This window comes from Penicillium odoratum (genome assembly GCF_028828045.1).
Source record: "Penicillium odoratum strain IBT 22623 chromosome Unknown utg000001l_segment0_segment0, whole genome shotgun sequence".
NCBI classification, from domain to species: domain Eukaryota; kingdom Fungi; phylum Ascomycota; class Eurotiomycetes; order Eurotiales; family Aspergillaceae; genus Penicillium; species Penicillium odoratum.
The window spans coordinates 2,719,331-2,741,606 of record NW_026643143.1 but is presented as its reverse complement, the minus strand read 5'-3'; the positions used below and the strand labels follow the sequence as shown (position 1 = coordinate 2,741,606).

Sequence of the window (22,276 nt, the reverse complement as noted above, 5' to 3'; positions counted from 1 at the left end):
GATCTAGAATCCCAAATGTTTTGGATACTCCTTACATATTTGTGATGTGTGCCCACGTGGGTGGATCGGACTACACCTGCAGTATGTTGTGTTGAGTTTATGTATCCGTACAGGCACAAAGTTCAAATATTGTAAACCAATATATAATCTTCGCGGTTCCGGTTGGTTAGTATCTATGAAACATCAATTGATTAAACGATGCCTGTGAACCTCACGCGGACTTTGGTGGGAAAAAACGAAGATTTTGAACATCCCCAAATTCTTGAATTAGATAGAATACCTCCAGAGAGCCAATACTATTAAGAGCTGGGTCTGTTTGATTAGGTGGCAAAAATCAAAGAGCAAAAAGTTATCCGGACACGCGGAATCGAACCGCGGACTTTCTGATAAACTATAAGTCAATTACAGTCAGATGCGATAGCCAACTACACCATGTCCGGATTTGGACATTATTTGCAGTCTGTTTAAGCTCTATATATAAGTGTAAATTTACAAGACGAAGCTTCGTCAACACTTTCTACCATAGTTATTCAATAACTTACTGGATATCACAGAAGACGATACATTGGGAGACACGCATTATCTTAGCTTGTAGATCTACCAATCCTCCACGGGCGGCCTTGATTGATTGCCAGCGGGGTGACTAGTTATCCACTAGCTGCCATGCTCCGTGCAAGAGGATCCCTTTATGATCTTGCAAAAGCGCTGCAGCCATATTTAATTACTTAATTAAACCCTGGGCCGTCCCATGACCGGGACTCGCTGACTACTATGGTATGAAAATCTCAAACAAGCAAATGATCAGCATTTTTCCACCACTTCGAAGAGAAATAACGGCCGGTCAGAATTTTGACAGCTGTCGAAAAGGGGTAATCCCCCGTGGATACTTGGCACGTTCCCAATTCTTCAGGAATAGATTGGCCCCTAGCGCCAGGCTAATGCAATGACCGGTAGGAAGACCTGCGCCCCCGGGAAATCTAGTCGACTATATGAAGCTAAGATTCGGCTAGATTTCCACCAACCAATCGGCGTCCAAATCAACACCAGTATGTGTACTGCACAGTGACGTGATGTGCTGAGACGAACTCCGCTTCGCTTATAGACAGTCAATCACTGCCTCACAGAGCAAAACGTGCCTGGCGCCAGAAACTAATTTCCTTCGGAATCCGAGCTTAGTGCAAGGCAACGATGTGATCGATTCTCAACTCTGCAAAATCAAGCTTTCACTTTGAAATAACTTTAAAGTGTATGGAGTACATTGCCGGATTATACAGCCGCCATAAACATATAAAACGGAGTTCGGGCCAATCTATGAAGCATCAAAGCTAATTGCTCCTCTGACTTGAACACTGATCTTCACAATGATTCTCTCCCAGTGGTTTGCTTTTGCAAACCTCTTTGGTGCTGCATTTGCTGTACCAGGCAAATCACTTGCTAAGAGAACTACTGTCAGCGAAATCTTTACTGATATTGAGGACGCTGTTGACTGTACCGGGTGTGAGGTAGGTCATTTGCTGCAGATTGCATCTATATCATTAGCAGTCCTTCGATGCTAACCTATATAAATCAATTGATGTAGGCTTTGCTGGTTATCCTGCAGGCCCTTGCAGATCTTGGTAACGATGATTTCGTGGATGTCATCACGGATGTCTGCATCTTGGCCGGTGTCGGTTGTCCCCAGTACCGATTGAAGAACATCTCTAACGCCAATTATAGGTTGATGATGACGATGTATGCGAGGGCGCGATTTCTCGCGAGGGACCGATCCTGGCCCATGATCTTCGCAACATGGATGTTCCATCTCACACCGCTACCCTCTTCTGTACCACCATCTTTGGTCTTTGTGATTACCCAGCAGTTACTGAATATACGGTCGACTTCCCCTCCTCCAAACCAGCCAACGCAACTCGACCGGAATCAAGTGGTGAAACTCCGATCCAAGTAATTCATATCAGTGACATCCACGTTGATCTCTCCTATGAAGAGGGCGCAAAGTTTGTCCATCCCGCCAAATTAGCTTCTCGTGATACTGACAACGAATGATAGCTACAACTGCACAAAGAGCATCTGCTGCCGTCCGTACACCGCATCTGATGCCCCTGGAAATACTAGTTACCCGGCCGGTGAATATGGAAACCACAACTGCGATTCTCCCTTGGATTTGGAGGAGAGCATGTATGAAGCTATCCAGACCCTCATCCCCGATGCGGCATTCACCATTTTCACTGGTGACGTTGTCGAGGGAGCAGTTTGGCTTGTCAATGAAACTGAGGTGACCAACGACCTCAATGACGCCTATGTGACCCGAATGCCCGATTATCTCAATTTGGTCTACGGTGTCATTGGAAACCACGACGCTGCTCCAGTCAACTCTTTCCCTCCTTCTGACATTGATACTACCATCTCCAGCCAATGGGCGTACGATACCCTGTCGTCCGACTGGACCCAGTGGATTGGCTCCACGGCTGCCACCACCGCAGACGACTATGGCGCCTACTCCGTGAAGTACCCCAGTGGAAATCTGAGAATCATCTCTTTCAACAGCAATTTCTACTACAAGGAGAACTTCTGGCTGTACGAGAAGACAATGCAGACCGACCCCAATGGCCAGCTGGCTTGGATCGTGGATGAACTCGACGCTGCTGAAACCGCCGGCGAGCGAGTTTGGCTCATGGGCCACATGCCAATGGGCTCTGGTGATGCTTTCCACGACGGATCCAACTACTTCAACCAAATCATCCAGCGATATGACGCTACAATCGCTGCCGTGTTTTACGGTCACACCCACAAGGACGAGTTCGAGATTGCTTACTCGAACTACTCCAACCCTACCGCTGACACGGCCACCATGATGTCCTACATTGCTCCTGCTCTGACTCCGACATCTGGAAACCCGACTTTCCGCGTGTACTCTGTCGACCCGGTTACGTTCGGTATCCTCGATTACCAGGTCTACTTTGCCAACATGTCGAGTTCCACATATCAGACCAAGCCCACGTGGGAGAAGTATTATTCGGCCAAGGAAGCATACGGCTCCCTTCTCAGCCCACCCGTCACCGACAGTGCGGCCGAGCTAACCCCGGCGTTCTGGCACAATGTCACTGCTCTCTTCGAGAATGATGATTCCGTTTTCCAGGACTACTATGCTCGCAAGTCCCGTGGGTGGGACGTTTCATCCTGTACAGGCGACTGCAAGACCGATGAGGTCTGTCAACTCCGTTCCGCCGAATCGCAGTATAACTGTGTCGAGATCACCCCGGGTATCAGCTTCAAGAAAGCGAAGCGATCAACTTCTAGCAGCTCCTCTACTAACGAGGAGAGCGCGTGCGGAGAGTCAATTATTGGAAAGATGTTTTCGGATTTTGAGAGCACCGTGTCAACCCTGAAGACCGCCGCCACCGCGAAGCTGGGATCAAGCTTCTTGGCTACCACCGTGAACACCACCGTCGTCTAGAGTAGATGCTTCTAAATATAGAATCCCAATTGGCCGTCAAGCCGTCGGCATACCGTCGGGAATACACAAATATTTTCATCACAATTTTTTCCCTGTCCGTATACTTCAGGACTTCCATGCACGTTCCATAGGTTATCCAGTCATTGGTAGATCCCTGCCCGATCAGATTAAGCCAAGAGCCATTTAGCCAAATCTCGGAAGAAAGAACAAAACAGGCAATGCTAGAGAATGCAATTTAATCAACTTCATCTCGGTTAAATATCGGCTTGACACGTGGGCTGACAATAGGCCTGCATACCAGTGTCCTAGTGGCCCCGTTGACGCTAACAGCGGCTAAGCCGGCGACTAAAGCAGGTCCCAACCTTGAAATTGTACATATAAGTGTGTCGCAGTTCCAATGTACTAACAAGTAGTTCATCTCACGAACAATTGGATTCAAAATGGTTCACTACTCTTTTAAGGGTGTAGTGTCTTCGCTGCTGTTGGCTACCGGCCACGCTGCGGTGCTCGCCCCGACCAACGATATTGTATTCCCGTCGGGTGATACGGTTCAGAATCCGCTTCAGTACTCTGGCGGAAATACTCCATATTTTGCTGGTTAGTTTTGATTGGGTGGTTGTAATGCATTATGCTGACTTGGCAGGTCCTGATGTCAACGGTGTTGATAACAGTGTGCCTGACAAGTGTACCGTTCAGCAGGCTGCCTATATTGTGAGACATGGAAGCAGGTGAGTCTTCTGTTTCCAGGATCCTTTTGATAATTCTACTGATTTGATTAGATTCCCCGATACTGGTTCCTATAACTCCTGGGTCGGTATTCAAGAGAAGGTCGGTATTCGATGTCGAACTGTTTTTATTTCGGTCTAACCTTTTTGAAGATTCAAACTGCCGTCAAAGGAGATGGCTTTGATGCTCGTGGATCGCTGTCTTTCATCTCTGATTGGAGCCCGGTGTTGACCAACCCGACATTGCAAATTGCGTCGGAATCTATGACTGGCTGGAAGGAGGTATGTTTTCCCGTTTGTGTTTTATTACCAGACGGCATTCTTACGGATCATAGGCCACTGATCTTGGTTATCAACTCAGGGCTCGCTGTAAGTCATTTAGGCCTTACTTTACCCTTCTTTGAAACTGACCATATGCATAGATCCTGATTTCTACCAGGATGGTAACCCCTTCTACGTATGGGCCAATCAGTACAAATCTCCCATCAATGAGTCTCGAGTCGTTCAGACAGCTCGTGCCTTTGTTAATGGTTATCTGTACGAATTTGCCGATACCTACGGCTCGGTGGTCAGTGTGAATTCCACTGGCTCTGTCAGTGCCATCGGTAACTCCCTTGGGCCATCTGACTCCTGCCCACTTTTTGCGTCCACTTCCAGCGGGGGAAGTAATGTTACAGACTGTGAGTGAGAGAATCTGTATTGTCATACTGTCTCAAGACTAAACATTTCCCAGGGGATGCAACTTGGGCACCACAAGCCCTGAAGCGGCTCAACTCATTGGTTAGCGGCAACCTGACATTCGACGAGACCGACATCCTCTTCTTCCCATATATGTGTGGATATGAAAGTCAGATCACTGGTAATCTCAGTCCCTGGTGCAACGTGTTCACCGAGGACGAGCTACGCAACTACGCATACTCGCAAGATCTGAGCTACTATTACGATGTTGGTCCTGGCTCCGATGGGCCCGCCAGTATTCTTTTCTTGCCTTTCCTTAACAGCCTGGTGGACTTGCTCGCTGAGGGTCCTGGTCAGACTGGTACCGGTGCCGATGGTGAGAGCTTCACGGTTCCCAACCTGATCATGGCATTCTTGAACGACAATCAGATTGCCGAGATGACTGCTGCTATGGGCATTTTCGATCATGAGGCTGCTCTTCCTGATACCCATATCCCTGCCAACCATCTGTATAATGTGGCCCACTTTATCACCATGCGCGGTACTGTTGCCTTTGAGGCCCTGAACTGTGAGGTTGAGTCCGGACACAAGTCTTCAAACGAGACTTATCTCCGGGTGTTGTTCAACGATGCTGTCTACCCGATTGCCAGTTGCCAAAATGGACCGGGTAAGAGCTGTCTCTTATCCGAGTATGCCACTTTAATCGAGAAGAAGAACAAGGCTGCTGGTAATTTCATTGATTACTGCAATGTGACCGAGACGGGCCACCCTGCCACGGTTGCGGGAGCCAGTTTCTTTACTGATCTCTCATTGGACTTTTTGACCTTTGTCAAGCCTTGAGTGACCTGCCCTCGCTTCATTTTCCTTTTTACCGCCTGCATGCATACCTTGCGTTATCCTCGCCACTATCTCATTTTAATTTAGTCTTTCGGTTCTTGTACTCTGCAGATAGCCCACAATAAATTGCCTTTTGCCAAGCAATCCTTATCTTCATCGTGCCATTGGATATATACAGGGCTCTCCAGAGTACATCTAAAGTACCTCCAATGTACATCAAGTCTGTATATCTGCAAATCCCGAGATTGTGTTCTAATGAATCCTGACATGACAACAGCACACGCGTCCTTTTGTTCATTAATAACGAAGGATCTAAATCACATCATAGCCATATATAAACTACGTAATGTTATTTTTATTACCTGAAAAAACCCAGAAAAAAAAGTGGGTATTCGGCCCAGACCGTGTACTTTTCCCCCCACTTCTTGGGCTGCAGATGTCTCGAACCAAGTTCTTTTTTCTATGGAGAAGGTCCGAGACATGAAATCAGATTTGTTACTGGTCCTTGGCTCGAGTTGCCTTCTTTTTGTTTGGTTCCTTGATTTTGGTTGGTCTTAGGGTATATAGAATGATCAATTCCACGGAAAAGGGGGAGGGGGGGGGGGGTCCAACCTGGGGTTCAGAGTGTGTGACACATTTCCAAAATTAGATCCAAAAGCCCGCAAAAGAAAGAAACAAGATAAGTTCTGTTTCAAGAAGCTTCTGAACTTTTCTTTACAGAGAGAAAAAGTGAGGAATCAAAGTGGTCACACAGATGAAACACTCCTTCGGTCCTTGTCCAGATTCATATGATTCCATTTCTTATCATTTCAACTCATGGTCCCCGGATCTCTTTGTTCTGAATCGGACCGGACCTGGATGTGTGACAATTTTGTGATTGATCATGGCCTATAATGCCGTCGCCCAGGTCGAGGTGGCCTCTGACTCTGACTCTGACTCTGACTCTCATCATTCACTCAGTCCTTCACTTTCCCGAGTTCAACGCAATGCCGACATTCATTTAGACTCTGCCGACAAACTCGAATCCCACTTAGGCGCTATCTACCGCTCCATGACTTCGTCCAACTACGACGTGGTCGAAGCCGATGACTACGACGCCGATCCTTCCCCCAAACATCACTCCATTCCTCCACTCAATACTAGTACGGTCGCGCGACATTCCTCTCCTTCCTTGCGAAGTGCCTCCAGCGACGCCCCTATTCCTCTGAATCACCCAACCCCGGATCTGCAATCACTGCAAGGCGCCTATGTGGGTAATGTAGAGCGATTGGAGCAGAGTGCAGAGCGTCTTAGCTCCAGTACCGCCGATATCGCTAGTGAAATTCGCAAACTGGACCAGGAACAAAAGCGTCGATCCTACAGTTCGGCTTCCAATTCCATCATGCGGAATGGTGCATTCTCCCCGGGCGCAGGCCTTACCAGATCTCCTCATGGTTCGACCCGATCTCGATCTACACGCCGGCGCTCCGTCTCCAGTGGATCTTACCTGGCGCAGGTACCGGAGCCCGCCCACGACGACGGTCATTTCGTAGATCAATTCCCCCCGACCCTACCCATCGCCCCACAACTCCCCCTTCATGCTCCCAGCACCGGACGCTTCTATGGTCAATATGACGGCCCAGCGGCTCCTGTGGCTGAAGAGATCGAGCGACCCGGTACAGCCGCATCGGGAGATACCTACCAACAAGCCCGGACGTTGTTTACCGACTTCGATGGCGTTCATTTTGCGCCCTTGGAGCTGGCCGGTCCCGGACGCCAGATGTCTCTGAGCCAACCGCCCCTTGCAAGCAATCCGGAATCATACAAGGAGCTGCAAGCGGGCCAGAACATGGTCTACTATCCCGCACCAGTCCCACGTATGTTGAACCTCCCTCCTAAACTCTCTCGCAAACCACCGGCTGCCGAGCGTGAGAAGCGTCGTACGCAGCTCTTGACTACCATCGTAGCTGAGGATAGAGAGGCGGCATTTGAGGGAGGAACGACCGACGGTCATAAAGAGAAGCGGCAATCAACACTGCCCCCGCAGCTTCGGGCGAGCGTCTTCTTTGATCGGCCCAGTACCACGCTCGAGCTTGAAGTTAAGCAGGACTCGGCAGTTGCGACCCTTGATAGCATTCTCGACGCCTCGGCACATGCACCTGTCTCGGCCTTCACGGATCATCCGTATGCGGGTCACGTCGGGTCGTACGTCTATGGAAAGGAGCGCAAGACTCTTCGAAAACAAAAATCGGGTCAGAACTCCCAGCTTCCAATGGGGCAACAACAGAGCACGGTCAGAGATGTTGCGTCTGAGGGTTCGGTTCATTCGGACAATGGACTGCAGGAGGAGTCGGAGCGCCTGCATGAGAACGAATCAGAGGGTTCAGATGAGTCGGGGAATGATGGTGATGAGTACTCGCAAGAGAGTGACGATGACGATGAGTCGGACTATGTGGGACCGCCAAACACCTTATTAGCGGAACTGGAGCTGCGAAAGCACGAACTTGCACAACGGAGACGTACGGTAGTCCCCCAGTTCACGCCAGGCATGAAGAATACACTGCTGGAGTTGGATGCAATGGCTCAGAAACAAAGTGATAAGAGAAGACGCCGGCCAGTAACCTTGGCTTGGGATAGCCGCCGTACGGCTGACGATGACGACGTTCCTCTTGCAATGCTATACCCTGATCAGATAAATGCGGATGATGATCAACCACGCGGTCTGATGGAGAAGCATCACGTCGAGGAACATGAACCCTTAAGTACACGTCGTGCTCGGCTGAGGGGGGAGCCAATTCCCGAAAAACGACCTGTCACCTTCTATGCCGAGAAACCGCGCCCTGCACCAGAGCCCGCCACAGACGAGACGGGAGAGGATGGTGAGACTTTAGCCGAACGCTTGAGACGGCTGAAAGGACTGAATCCATCGGAGACCGAATTCTCCAATATTCTGCTGGCCGAATTTGACAATCGCCTCGGATCTACCCCCACCGCGGAGACTGCACCAGTCCCTCAACAGCCCGAAGAGGAGACTCTCGCACAACGACGTTTACGTCTAAAAAAGGAAAGTGGCGCCCAGCCTGGTCTCGCCAAAAACCCCCGGATGCGAAGAAGCATGGCTGCCCTTCCTCAAGTTCGGGCGTCAAATGTAGTCCGCAAGTCCTCTCACGACGCATTCCAACAACCCGGCTTGATGCAGCAGTACGGAAACCGCATGTCCATGCAACAGTTCCCGACCAACATGGCATACCCGCCGAACCAACCACCTCCCCCACCCTACAGCCATGGACCGGCCTACCCACCTCCCTATGGCTATACCCAAACCATGATGGCCATGCATAACATGGGTTATCCTATGCCTAATGCTTATGCGTCAACCATGACTCGACAGCCCGTTGATCCCAACCAGCGTGAGGTCATTGACCGCTGGCGGCAGAGCATTCGTTAACTACATAATTTCTCCTATTTTGTCTCTGTTTTTGACTCCATCATCATAGCGTTGTCGTTCTAAGCGCATTCCTTTTTCATCATCATCTTTTCTTTATGCTTTGGGGGGGGGGGGTATCTATGTAGAGTAGCGCATTGTGTATGATCTATAAAGGCAAATCGTGTCACCCACAGTCATGTGAAGCATTTTAGAACTTGGCTTTGATTCTTTTATGGACATTCCTTTCAACCGCTGTCAATGTCTATGTTGTAGATATCGGATCTGTATTCTTTCTAATACTCTTTCCAAGGTTGCTATCAATTGATGGCATGGTCACATCACATCGGATGCAGTGAGGTTGGATCTGTTGCAGGTACCTTACTTAGTATATATCCTTCTTATACGGTAGAGCTCAGATAATTCTGGTCGGATTCACTGTACAATTCTTATCAGATCCCCAGATCAACATTGAAAATTATGCAAGGGTGAATGCAAAGTCAAAGTAAATATAGATCTGACCTGCTGAAGCTTCGATTGGTGTAACCCTACTTTACTACTGTGAACCTTGGAATTGAACTTACGTCTTCTTGATTGATCTTTTTATCTTTCGCTTTCTCACTTCAATTGTTTACGTAAAATCCTGTTTGCATTCTCATTGCTGTGGTTCATTTACTTCACTCTTCCTTGAAACTCAACGCCGAGTGGGCCGTTGTAAGCCCCACTAGTGCCTGGTATGTGAGACCAAAAGTCCAGCCCTCCTTTCCACTAACACCAGCCCTCCACAGGTAAACTTGACCACGATGGAGCCTTGCGTCCCCTGAATCATACCACCTTGGCTTTTAAAGACGCTACAGGCTCTGGTCCTGCGACCAGAATGCCCTCGTCCACAGTTTTTTCATATTGGCGCCGCGACCATCGCCGCTCAACCGCGCCGTCAGCGTCCTTGCCAGGTCCATCGCCAGCTCCTCCAGGTGCAGGAGAAAGCCCACTTAGTCCTCCACGGCTCCCCGAGATCCCAGGTTACCCCACTTTCACAAGCGCGTTCGGCAGAAACTCTTCATACGATGCTTCAACCTGGAGCAGCTCCCCGTTGGAGAACGATGCCGCAAAGCTGAACATTACCTCCTCTACCGCGCCGCTATCTTCCTCCGTTAGCCTTGCTGTCCGGTCGCCGTCGGCTGAGAAAGAGAATCGCCCCCACTCGAGTCCGGAAGAGCTTGTCCCAGAACCAGCTTTTACGTCGCTGGCCAACAATTCACAGCTTGAGGTGACGACATCGCGGCCGGACCAGGGTGACGTGGAGTCTAATTTCAAGCCCACGTCGCCATTTCGTCTATCAATTGGGAAAGGGTTGCGTAATCTGCAGACGCCGACCTCCGAGAATCAGAAGCGGTCGCCAACGGCGGGATTGGGGGCCAGTCAGTTCCGATTGAAAACCTCGCCGGAGGAAGTCGTGGTGGAAAATACAAATACAGTGCAGAGGGAGGCTAGGCAGGATGGTGGCGTGTCGAGACGAATTGCAGACCGAGAAGTTGTGGCGGAGCATGTCCATCACAAATCAGGCAAAGCAATGCTCCATCTTTTGAATCCCATGTCGCTTCTTGCGCGTCGACGGTCTTCGCAGATTGGTAGCTCTCGCGTTGAGGAAACCAAGCTGAGTGCGCCTAACTTGATACCCATTCCGGATGACTACGACCCCAGAATTCGTGGAAAGATTATTCATGACTTTTCCGCTCCTCGGGCTCGACGAAATGTGTCTGGGAATTCCACGACGGTTGATGGAAAAGGCCAAAATACATATGATTCATCGCTGCAAAGTCCATCCAGTCCTTGGAGTGACAGGTCGAAACGAAACAGTGATCACTCGCCCGTATTTAAGGAGCATTTTGAGGATGACCAGAAAGTTCTTCACGTTGAGAATAAGGGTTATCTCCAGTCATCCTTACTGACCAACCCAGCTCAACCAGGTTACGAGAAGTCAATCCCAGTGTTTGCGAGGAGATTTCCTTCTACAGCCCCGGACGACAGCTTAGAGACCGACAAAAATGAGAACTTCCACGCAGAACTTCCCGGAGATGGTCCAGTAGAGCTTCCTGCAGATGTTCCGCTGGAATATACAACATATTCACCAAAGGAAGACTCGTCGGCAAGTCAAAAGGATCAAGATATTATTCCTAAGGTACATCCTGCAGGTTTGCCTAAGCATCTCAAGAGCAATGCTTCTTCAAGGTTCAGCTTTGATATGGGTGGTGTTGAATCTTCCGTGCAAGAGAAGCTCCTCGAAGAAAAACACAAGGCGAAGGAAGCTGCAAGAAGACAGGACGATGGATACTTCGATGACTTTGATGATGAATTCGATCATGATATGATCGATGACATGGATGACCTCGAAGAGGAGATACCAGAAATCGGTGCTGACTATGACGAAGACTATACTCCTGCAGTTTCTCGGGATATAAATGGTGAACTAAAATCCTGGGCCGCCCCTGGGCTTTCACCTGTAGTTGCAAGTCCGATTACGCCTGCGCCACCCTCTGAACCTCCGATCGACACCGCGGGTGCCGATCCTTCTCTTGTGGCGGGCATCAACCCAAATTTCAATCAAGATCAAGTGATACCAGTAGGAAGCCAAGTGCCTCAAGGCCACCATATGACAGAGAATATTCAAGAGCACCCCGATGATCAGATGCAGACAATCGTTGATAATGATGACATGTATTTTGACGATGGTGAATTTGACGAGCTTACCGCTGAGGATCAGGATGGCGGTTTTGATGAATCTATCTTTGATGACGAAACGAGTCATTTATACGAAAGAAGAAAGGTCTACAAAGATGCTACCCAGAAATCCGAGACCATCCCCGAAGAAGACGAACTCGTGGAAAAAGACATTCTGCTCGAGGAGAATGCCCGCCAAGGCCTTAAGCATATGCCAAGTGTGGCAAGTGAATACCATGTCGGGTCCATCAAGCGTGGACCGCTTGGTGAGCCCATACCCAACATGGGGCCTGCTCGGGCTCATGGTGGTGTGCTCACGGAGCAAAACCTGGAGGTATTACACAATGCCCTGGAATTTGCAGCAAATGAAGCGGCCACCCAGGCCCAATTCGAACGCACTTACAGCACAAGTGAACGGTCTATGGGACAAGACAGTATACCACAGACATCCCATACCGGCGATTCGCAGCCGGGATTGGTGCCGGATGATAGCCGTCTCAGCCAAGGAGCAGATATAATGGGTTTCGACGATGTCTTTGATGATGATATATATAATGATGATGCGTACTACGATGATGCTATCGTTGCTGCAGCCAATGCTGAAGCGCTGGAGAATGACGACGAGGGTTTCTACGGCCAAGAATTCGGCTTTTACGCGCAGGCCCATGGTGCCTCTGAGCTCACGAACGGCGGCTACTTTGGCCCGCGAGGAGTCGAAGGGATTAGCCGTAGCTTTAGCAGTCGTGGGAAGTTCCAAGAACCCAGCCTGACTCCTATCACCGAACGCAGTGAATGGAGTACCCGCAACTCCGTCATTTCATTGAAGGCACACGGTGGTACCCATTCAAACCCCTCGCTTGCAAGCCCAGGCTTGGCCCAGCTGGTCGACATGGGCAACTTGGACGACGAGATGACACTGAGTGCCCTCCTGAAGCTGAGACGGGGTGCCTGGGGTGGAAGCAACGGCAGTCTTCGCAGCAGCGCTGGTAGTCCGCCGCCTCATACCCTGGCATCCTCAAACCGCGCTAGCTTTACTGGACCCCCGGAAGCTGCTAGTCCTTCCGAGGCTCGGCATTTTGCCGACGAGGGTGTAGTAGGTATGATCGAACACCATGAGGACTCCCCCTTTTCGACTTCACCGCTCAAAGTTACTGAGCTGGGGAAAAGAGCCGATCTCCCGCATAGCGGAACAGGCGGCCCGATCTACGCAGATATCGAGGAGGAAATGCCGATGTTCGGCAACCACCTCAACGTCTTGTAAAATTGCTTTCTCCTTTCTCATCATTCGTTCTCCTTCCCATTGGATATATTTGCCAGATGTGGTCTCCGTGGCGCACATGGATGGTTATTTTCTTTTATTTTTCCTTCACGATTTCATGACTTAACCGAGGATGTTTTGCGGTTGGCGTTGCCTTTTCTATACACCGATTGTTCTTGTATCCTGCCAAGTGATCTACTAAATCATGTTAATATACGAAGTTTGGAAGCATCAACTAGAGATCTCCGGTACATAGCTAGGCTAGTTATATATCCTACTCACGTCATTGTGTCCGTAAACCATATCCGATTGGGGCCGAAATTTCCCGCAAACACTCCCGCAAACACCGAATGCTTAGCCGGGCAGTGGATCGCTGTGGCTCACAAGCCGGAGTGGCCGCGTTTCTCAGTAAGAAAACCGGCACTGGCTGACTCAGCGCACCAGCCTCATTCCAAGTTGCAGGTTCCTCCTTGGGCTCCCCTTCTTCTATCTAAACCCTTTACCCCAGTTCTTTTTATTCAGCAGAGTTTCTGCTCTCTAATGAGTTCAGATTCCATATAGGTGATACGGCAATAATAGTCGACACCTTATTCGCGCATTTTAATCACCTGTATGTCCCTCCGTCTGCTTCCTTTGCTCCGTCGGCACTTTCGGCAGAGAACAACAACCTGTCAACTTTGGCGACTAACTTGCGCGTGACCTATAGATCAGGTTCAAATTGTCATTACATCAGCACAGTCTGAGACTTTAGCTGTTTCGATTCCTCCCTCCACCCCTTTATTTCTCTGAACAGTCCCGGCTTCGTCGGAAACAAATCCCGCAATGTTCAGAAATACTGCCTTGAAGGCCTCCCGGAGGTCCTTCAACCTCTCCTCGAGCGCTCGCTTCGCCTCGAAGAACCCTGGCTTCAGCCTCGCTGCTCGTCGCCCTCTCGCCGTTGTTAACGGTACTCGGCAATATGCTTCCGAGGCGTCAAAACCTGGAGTGGTAAGCTACAACCAGCCTTGAAAAAAATTGCATCGAGAAAAAAGATGATTGCCAAAATGCGCGATTGAAGCGCAATAACGAACACTCAACTAACGCGATAGCGCGTGCTTCTTCATAGGACCCCAACGATTCTTTCCTCACTGGCAGCACTGCCAACTACATTGATGAGATGTACCTGGCATGGAAGCGTGACCCGTCCAGCGTCCACATCTCATGGCAGACCTACTTCAAGAACATGGAGTCCGGCTCTATGCCCATGTCCCAGGCCTTCACTCCCCCCCCTACTCTCGTCCCTAGTCCTACCGGCGGTGTCCCTCAGGATATGCCCGGCACTGGCCTCACTAGTGGCACCGACGTCACCAACCACTTGAAGGTTCAGTTGCTTGTGCGCGCCTACCAGGCCCGTGGTCACCACAAGGCCAAGATCGACCCTCTCGGTATCCGCGGAGAGGCCGAGGCCTTCGGCTACGACAAGCCCAAGGAGCTTGAGCTCGACCACTACGGTTTCACCGAGCGCGACTTGGACCAGGAGTTCGCCCTCGGGCCCGGTATCTTGCCTCGTTTCGTCACTTCTGACCGCACCAAGATGACTCTGCGTGAGATCATTGAATCTTGCGAGAAGATCTACTGCGGCTCCTACGGTGTCGAGTACATCCACATCCCCGACCGTAAGCCTTGCGAGTGGATCCGTGATCGTTTCGAGGTCCCCGAGCCCTTCCGCTACTCCGTTGATGACAAGCGCCGCATCTTGGACCGTCTCATCTGGAGTTCCAGCTTCGAGTCCTTCCTGGCTACCAAGTACCCCAACGACAAGCGTTTCGGTCTGGAGGGTTGCGAGACCCTTGTGCCCGGTATGAAGGCTCTGATCGATCGCAGTGTTGACTACGGTATCAAGGACATTGTTATCGGTATGCCTCACCGTGGTCGTCTTAACGTTCTGTCCAACGTTGTTCGCAAGCCCAACGAGTCCATCTTCAGTGAGTTTGCTGGTTCTGCCGAGCCCTCCGATGAGGGTTCCGGTGATGTCAAGTACCACTTGGGTATGAACTTCGAGCGCCCTACTCCCTCCGGAAAGCGCGTGCAGCTGTCTCTGGTTGCCAACCCCTCTCACTTGGAGGCTGAGGACCCCGTTGTCCTGGGTAAGGCCCGTGCCATCCAGCACTACAACAACGACGAGACCGAGTTCAACACCGCTATGGGTGTCCTGCTTCACGGTGACGCTGCCTTCGCCGCTCAGGGTGTCGTCTACGAGACCATGGGATTCCAGTCTCTTCCCGCCTACTCCACCGGTGGTACCATCCACATCGTCGTGAACAACCAGATTGGTTTCACTACTGACCCCCGCTTTGCCCGTTCCACCCCCTACTGCTCGGACATTGCCAAGGCCATCGATGCCCCCGTGTTCCACGTGAACGCTGACGATGTTGAGGCCGTTAACTACGTTTGCCAGGTTGCCGCCGATTGGCGTGCTGAGTTCAAGCGTGACGTTGTCATTGACATGGTCTGCTACCGTAAGCAGGGTCACAACGAGACTGACCAGCCCTCCTTCACCCAGCCTCGCATGTACAAGCGCATTGCCGAGCAGAAGGCTCAGCTCGACAAGTACGTTGAGAAGCTGATTGCCGAGGGTACCTTCACCAAAGAGGACATCGACGAGCACAAGAAGTGGGTCTGGGGCATGCTCAATGACAGCTTCGACCGCAGCAAGGACTACCAGCCCACCGGTAAGGAGTGGCTGACCTCCGCCTGGAACAACTTCAAGACCCCCAAGGAGTTGGCCACTGAGGTTCTTCCCCACCTCCCCACCGCTGTTGGTGTCAACTCCCTGAAGCACATTGCCGATAAGGTCAGCGGTAGCAGCGCTCCTGAGGGCTTCACTCTCCACAAGAACCTCAAGCGTATCTTGGCCAACCGCAAGAAGGCTGTTGACGAGGGTAAGGGCATTGACTGGGCTACTGCCGAGGCTCTGGCATTCGGTTCCCTCGTTGACGAGGGTTACCACGTCCGTGTCTCCGGACAGGATGTCGAGCGTGGTACCTTCTCTCAGCGTCACGCCGTCCTGCACGACCAGGAGAACGAGGCTGTCCACACTCCCCTGCAGCACATCAGCGACAAGCAGGGTAGCTTCGTTATCTCCAACTCTTCCCTCAGCGAGTTCGGCTGGTAAGTACACAGGATCTTTACTCGGTTTAAATGTCATGCTAATCTCTTTCTAGTCTCGGTTTCGAGTACGGTTACTCCCTGACCTCCCCCGAGGCTTTGGTCATGTGGGAAGCTCAGTTCGGTGACTTCGCCAACAACGCTCAGTGTATCATTGATCAGTTCATCGCCTCCGGTGAATCCAAGTGGTTGCAGCGCTCCGGTCTGGTTGTCTCCCTGCCCCACGGTTACGATGGCCAGGGTCCCGAGCACTCTTCCGGTCGTATGGAGCGTTGGTTGCAGCTTTGCAACGAGGAGCCTCGTGTCTTCCCCAAGGCTGACAAGCTTGACCGCCAGCACCAGGACTGCAACATGCAGATTGTTTACATGACCGAGCCCTCTAACCTGTTCCACGTTCTTCGTCGCCAGATGCAGCGTCAGTTCCGCAAGCCTTTGATCATCTTCTTCTCCAAGGCTCTCCTGCGTCACCCTATTGCTCGCTCTGACATTGAGGCCTTCACCGATGACTCTCACTTCCAGTGGATCATCCGTGACCCCGCTCACGCCACCGAGGCCATTGATGCCCCCGAGAAGATTGAGCGTGTCATCATGTGCTCTGGACAGGTCTACGCCGCCCTGGTCAAGCACCGTGAGGCCAATGGTCTCCGCAACACTGCCATCACCCGTGTTGAGCAGCTGCACCCCTTCCCCTGGGCTCAGCTCAAGGAGAACCTTGACAGCTACCCCAACGCCAAGAACATCGTTTGGTGCCAGGAGGAGCCTCTTAACGCCGGTCCCTGGTCTTACGCCCAGCCCCGTCTCGAGACCCTGCTGAACTCCACCGAGCACCACAACCGCCGCCATGTCCTGTACGCTGGTCGTGCCCCCAGCGCCTCCGTGGCCTCCGGTCTCAAGGCCGTCCACTTGAAGGAGGAGCAGGAGCTCCTCGAGGAAGCTTTCTCTGTCCACCAGGAGCGCCTGAAGGGCGAGTAAATGCCTTTCATGACTGATGACTCCGGTTGACTCTGGAGCATATTGTCGAAAGACCTACTTTTCCTATGTTCATTGGTTGGCCAAAGCTAGCGTCCGATTTCCTTTGTAACACTTTTTCTTATTTGCATGAGTTGTCCTTGTTCTCGACCACGGTGTATACGACCTGTCCAGCTATTGCTAGACATTTGGCCTCGTCTATACCTAGAATCATGTCTGTAAAATACAAATTCTATTCTGTTGTGGCCCTTGAATTGATCTTAGTTGATTGTTATTGTATGCGATCAGAGAATTGTTAGGCTTAATGGGAAAAATCTACGAGCAACAACTATGAGCAAGAATTAACAAACGACATCCCTTTAGTTAAGTGGTAAACACTCCCACCAGCTAGCACCGTACGTGACCAGCCAGGTTACCCCTCCCCCTCAAAAGCAGCACTTGGGCCATCCATGGCTAAGAGGAGTTCCTCCAGGTTACTTCTTTTTCTAACATTTTGAATACCTTAGGAACTTGCCGAATCTGAATATTAGGTCAGTTTTATCTTAAATCATGTGGTGCGGTATGGTGGTGGATCATTTGAAAGGTCATTCCCTGGTTGATGCAAATGAGGCTGTTTATAATATTTTCAATCGGTGGGAACAGGCAGATTGTGATCCCACGTCCTAAATATTTATGTTTCTCGAGTTTTCTTCGGACGATTAATCAACACGAGATACTAGCATGACATCATAGTTGACATAACATCACCTGTCAAATCGATGACTAAGTCGTATTTGTGCCTGAGTCCGCTGGCAAAAGTTCACCTGATCTAAAGCGTCTTCTCCGCACGCAAACTTCCGACTACTGACCCTCCCTCGTCGTCTCCCGTCCTGTTACATGATTTATCGCAGGCCTTACGGTGATAGACCTTTCATTTCAATCATTGATCTTTCATATCCTCTTCTGGTTTCACCGGATTGGACCAGGAGCAACAAAGCTCCTGCAAAAGTGCAAACTCCAGCTTAACCATAGCCTTTTCCACCATGTCCACCGTCTCATCATCAACCCTCAATCCCCAGGGCCAGGGAGTCCGCCAATCGGCCCGCCAAACACGCACAAACCCATCCCGAACCTCCAAAACCGTTGGACGTTCCTCCTTTGGCTTTGGCCGTGGTTCACCTGCTGAGATCCCTTCTACTCCCCCTGTTCCTCATGGCTTTTATCCTGCCCTCACGCACTTTACCGACGCGATCACCGCTCTCCCGCGTGAGTTCCGTCGACACAATTCCCTGTTGAAAGAGGTGGACGCTAAGGCGTGGGCACTGGAGGAAAATTTGTTGCAGCTGCTTGAGCTTTCGTCAGTGTCGCAACCGGTTCCTCATCCCCCCACCCTGCGCCTATTGTTGCCGGTGTGGTGCGAGAGGATGTATTACCACAGGTATTTTGATTCCACTGGATCCATGAAATGTGATCCCGAACTGTACTGATGGCGCTTTTGTCCAGGAGCTTTCCCAGTCCGAGTCATCCAACAGCAGAGATCGTCGCCTCCTCTTCGATCGTGTGCGCCAGAGCCTTTCCGACCTCATGATGACTGCCGATGAAAAGAATCACGTCATTTCGAATGCGAACGAGGAATTGGACCGTCAGGTCGTTCGCCTGGATACCGTTTTTCCGTACATTGCGGGTGAGATTAGCGAGGAGGCTCGCCTGGGTAGCTTGACGCACTGGGCATACTCTAACAAGAATGCTGTTAAGACGGCGGCCAACGAGCGCCCGCGCCGGGAAGCAGTATCACACAGGCAGGACCTGTCGCATGCGCTTCACGAGGCTGAAGCTGCTAGTCGCAGCGAAGCAAGACGCGAGGCGGTTATGGCACGGAAGCAGCGCCGGGGAAATGTCGATGCCGACTATGAAGATTCTCGCGGGACTCGAAAGACTGCAAATACAAAGTCTCGTGGGGATAACGCGGTGGCTGAGCAGAATGCCACGGCTAAGCGTCGGAGGGTCGACAAAGAACGACCTCCTGCTATCGATATGGGTGCACCGATGGAACGTACTGCCAGTGGCGCAGGTAGCCAAAGAGCCCTGAACAAGGATGGAGTGGAGAAGAAGAGGTCTCGCGCTCCCAATGCTGGTACCACTGCAGCTCGCAAGAAGTATGTTGCTCCGGTTTCGTTTGTGTTTGTATCATTTCTGATCGTTTCGCAGGACCATTGTCACTTCCAACGCCGGATCGCCTGTCATGGCCCCTTCCCCTCTTATCGGCACGTTCAATGCTCCACGTGGAGCTGGAAGCCCTGGACCAAACCCAGCACGGCCCCAGTCCTCACGAGCTCAGCAGAATGCGGGGCAAACCAACAATTCCCGACAAAGACCATCATCATCTGCGTCCAATCGCATTGCTCAATCAACCAGTATGTCAATCCGCCTAGTCTCTGCTTTCACCCTGTCTAACCACATTTCTTATCAAGCCAAACCCGCCGATTCCAGATCAACACCTCGCGACGGCCCTCTCAAAATCGAAGCAGCCAACACCGACCCAAGCCGCGACTATGACGGCGAGACTGGCATGCGAACATCTGCGCCCGCAGGAGCCAAACAAGACGACCTGGATGGACGACCTACTGATCCCCTCGAGTCCGAACCGTCCAAAGGCCGAACCTCCAAGACCTCCACACCACTGCTATCTACCTTGGGAGAGCCTGCTCAGTCTCGCTCTAGACCAACGCGGAGTACAGATCCGGCGCCCAAGCGCAACGCCAAGAAGTCCGTGGCGCCGGTACCTGCTATACCATCCGATGAGGAATCCATTCACGAAGGCGACGATGAAGATGAGGAAGGCGAGCCTCGATACTGCTACTGCAATGAGATCAGTTTTGGCGAGATGGTTGCCTGCGATAATGACGCATGTCCGCGCGAATGGTTCCATCTATCTTGTGTGGGGTTGACGAAACCCCCTGGGAAGAATGGTGAGTTACATTTGCTGCCAACTTGGTGTATCAAGCTAATATCCGTCTAGTAAAATGGTACTGCAACGAGTGCAAGGAGAATATGCGAAGGGGTCGCAATGGACGATAGATGAGAATGACACATGGCCTCGATCTGATGGTCATTTCCGGGGTTACTGCATCTTCATTCGTAGGAGGTTGATGCTAAACATGACTAAGGACTGCAACGATCTCCTTTTAATAATGAATGAAAACTATCTTTTTGCATGCATATCCATGTAGTCCCTAATCTCCGGCTTGACCCTAAGGCATAGGCTGCATTGATTGTGACTAGCGGTGTAGACGTGGGATATACAGACTGCTCAGGTGGACCAGGTTGAGTCATCGTCATTCAGTGCCTAATTATACGTCTAACGAAGCCACGATACAAATCCCAGTATTCGGGCTTCAATTGGGCCCAAACGTTCTAAAAACAGTACAGAAAGCGAAGTATAGAGAAATACATTCCGATCTATATAGAAAACATTGAACGCAACATGACAACTCATACCCTACTTTCTGGCTACCGCAGTCTGACGTGCTCTCTTCCGACTCTGACTTCCCTCAGACTCAGAATCAGACCCAGAGTCATCGCTGGAACGTTTCTTGCTAGAGGTCTTTTTGTCCCCCTCACTATCAGAATCAAGATCACTATCAAACAAGTGCTCAAGATCAATAATATTCCCCATCGAGACCCCACAATCTACTTCAGTTAGTAGAGCACTCAAATTAAGTACGACTGGGATCAGACAAACCTGTAACTCCATCTCGAATGATAATGGTAAACAAAGGAGACTTTTCAATATCCACATTGAAAGGCCCATCATGAGGACCCTTGAGAATCTTCCATTTCCCCTCAAAACCCTTCCACACGGCTCTTCCAAAGTCCCAGTCACATCCCAGTCGGGCCTGACCCGTGGTGGATTCCAGATCCACTTCGTCAAAGGTGTCCCAGCTCCACCAGACATTGCTATGGGGGGAATCGAGCCAGTCAATCCTGTTGAGGGCTTTGCAGAGGCATGAGAATCGGAGATATCGCATATCGATCCAATTTAGGTCAGGGCTTTGCTGGAAGTGGAAAGGGTGATCCTCGAGGAATGCAGAAAGTTTGGTTTGCCAGCGGGATTTGGGCTCGTTGGCTTTGACGATTGTTACGAGACAGTTGTAGAGAACGAATTCGGATTGGAAGTTGAATGGGAAGTTGAATGATTCTTTGTCTTCTTCTTGTTCATCATCTTCCTCGGAAATCTCAATGTCCGCCTCCTCTTCCTCCGATGCAGATTCCTCAGAATCCTGCTCGGATGCGACTTCTGAATTCGAAATCGGAACCTTCAATTCTTCCTGTTCATCCTCAGAGGAAGAATCGTCTTCATCAATCAGTTCCTCCCGTTTCGTAACTGGCCATCCAGCCCGCTGATCCCTAAAGATCTCATACAAGTTCTTCACAGCAGTAGGCCGGTGTAGGCGTGGAATTCCGGCAGGCATATTCTCTATCTCTTCATAAATAGAATTGTGGACATCCTCTCGTCCATCTTTCGTTCGCAGGTATAGGCCATCGATGCTGAGGTCGTCGTTGATACCCATGAGGATTGGATGACGACGTCTCGTTCCTTTTGGTGCTTAATTGCTCCGATCTTGAGACGGTCCCAATGGGCATCGTTCTTCAACTTGGGGGCGGGTGCTCTGGGCATTTTTAAGGATAATGATTTCACTTTGATGTTTTGTCGTGTGTACTAGTTGACTGAGACTTGATGGGAAATGTAGTTCGGGATTTGGGGATGCTTTCGTCCTTGTAGGGTCCTTTAAGATGTGAAAATTCTTTGTTGGCCTATTTCAAATGTTTGAAGGATGTGAAGTTCGTTTTTTGAGTGTCTATTCTTAGTCCCAGGATTGATCTTTGGTGTAGTTCTTTCATGTCCTTGGATAGTCAGGAGAGGAAATTCTTTGATAAATTCTTTTATATTGAATACTCAACCTTGGATAGCATTCAAAGATGAAAGATTCCAATGCCTTGGAGTGTATTTGATATTTGATAATTTTAGATTTTATATTTCATATTATTATGTATGGATATACTGTACAGTCTCATCGGGTGTTCGGCAGATCGATCAGCAGCCC

General features: G+C 50.5%; 7 protein-coding genes across 7 annotated transcripts; 6 read left to right on the top strand and 1 right to left on the bottom strand.

Moving 5' to 3' along the window:
* Positions 1 to 1,361: 1,361 nt before the first annotated feature.
* Positions 1,362 to 3,454, top strand: N7520_001040 (sphingomyelin phosphodiesterase; the record flags this gene model as incomplete). The annotated part of the gene is made up of 4 exons (XM_057134975.1): positions 1,362 to 1,502; positions 1,580 to 1,666; positions 1,717 to 1,994; positions 2,047 to 3,454. The coding sequence occupies 4 exons, from the start codon at positions 1,362 to 1,364 to the stop codon at positions 3,452 to 3,454; spliced, it is 1,914 nt and encodes a 637-aa protein (XP_057000911.1).
* A 440-nt stretch (positions 3,455 to 3,894) lies between these two features.
* N7520_001039 (phosphoglycerate mutase-like protein) lies at positions 3,895 to 5,697 on the top strand (the record flags this gene model as incomplete). Its single annotated transcript, XM_057134974.1, has 7 exons — positions 3,895 to 4,051; positions 4,098 to 4,182; positions 4,234 to 4,282; positions 4,333 to 4,461; positions 4,515 to 4,548; positions 4,602 to 4,859; positions 4,913 to 5,697. 7 exons carry the CDS (start codon positions 3,895 to 3,897, stop codon positions 5,695 to 5,697), a joined length of 1,497 nt encoding a protein of 498 aa, XP_057000910.1.
* An 880-nt stretch (positions 5,698 to 6,577) lies between these two features.
* N7520_001038 (uncharacterized protein) lies at positions 6,578 to 9,121 on the top strand (the record flags this gene model as incomplete). The annotated part of the gene is made up of 1 exon (XM_057134973.1): positions 6,578 to 9,121. The coding sequence occupies one exon, from the start codon at positions 6,578 to 6,580 to the stop codon at positions 9,119 to 9,121; it is 2,544 nt and encodes an 847-aa protein (XP_057000909.1).
* An 853-nt stretch (positions 9,122 to 9,974) lies between these two features.
* On the top strand, positions 9,975 to 13,079 carry N7520_001037 (uncharacterized protein; the record flags this gene model as incomplete). Its single annotated transcript, XM_057134972.1, has 1 exon — positions 9,975 to 13,079. One exon carries the CDS (start codon positions 9,975 to 9,977, stop codon positions 13,077 to 13,079), a length of 3,105 nt encoding a protein of 1,034 aa, XP_057000908.1.
* An 819-nt stretch (positions 13,080 to 13,898) lies between these two features.
* kgd1 (alpha-ketoglutarate dehydrogenase KGD1) lies at positions 13,899 to 17,195 on the top strand (the record flags this gene model as incomplete). The annotated part of the gene is made up of 3 exons (XM_057134971.1): positions 13,899 to 14,063; positions 14,182 to 16,226; positions 16,280 to 17,195. 3 exons carry the CDS (start codon positions 13,899 to 13,901, stop codon positions 17,193 to 17,195), a joined length of 3,126 nt encoding a protein of 1,041 aa, XP_057000907.1.
* Positions 17,196 to 18,214: 1,019 nt separating this feature from the next.
* On the top strand, positions 18,215 to 20,249 carry N7520_001035 (putative PHD finger domain protein (Ing1); the record flags this gene model as incomplete). The annotated part of the gene is made up of 6 exons (XM_057134970.1): positions 18,215 to 18,486; positions 18,534 to 18,609; positions 18,675 to 19,327; positions 19,380 to 19,585; positions 19,643 to 20,140; positions 20,191 to 20,249. 6 exons carry the CDS (start codon positions 18,215 to 18,217, stop codon positions 20,247 to 20,249), a joined length of 1,764 nt encoding a protein of 587 aa, XP_057000906.1.
* Positions 20,250 to 20,887: 638 nt separating this feature from the next.
* N7520_001034 (uncharacterized protein) lies at positions 20,888 to 21,742 on the bottom strand (the record flags this gene model as incomplete). The annotated part of the gene is made up of 1 exon (XM_057134969.1): positions 20,888 to 21,742. The coding sequence occupies one exon, from the start codon at positions 21,740 to 21,742 to the stop codon at positions 20,888 to 20,890; it is 855 nt and encodes a 284-aa protein (XP_057000905.1).
* Positions 21,743 to 22,276: the final 534 nt, after the last annotated feature.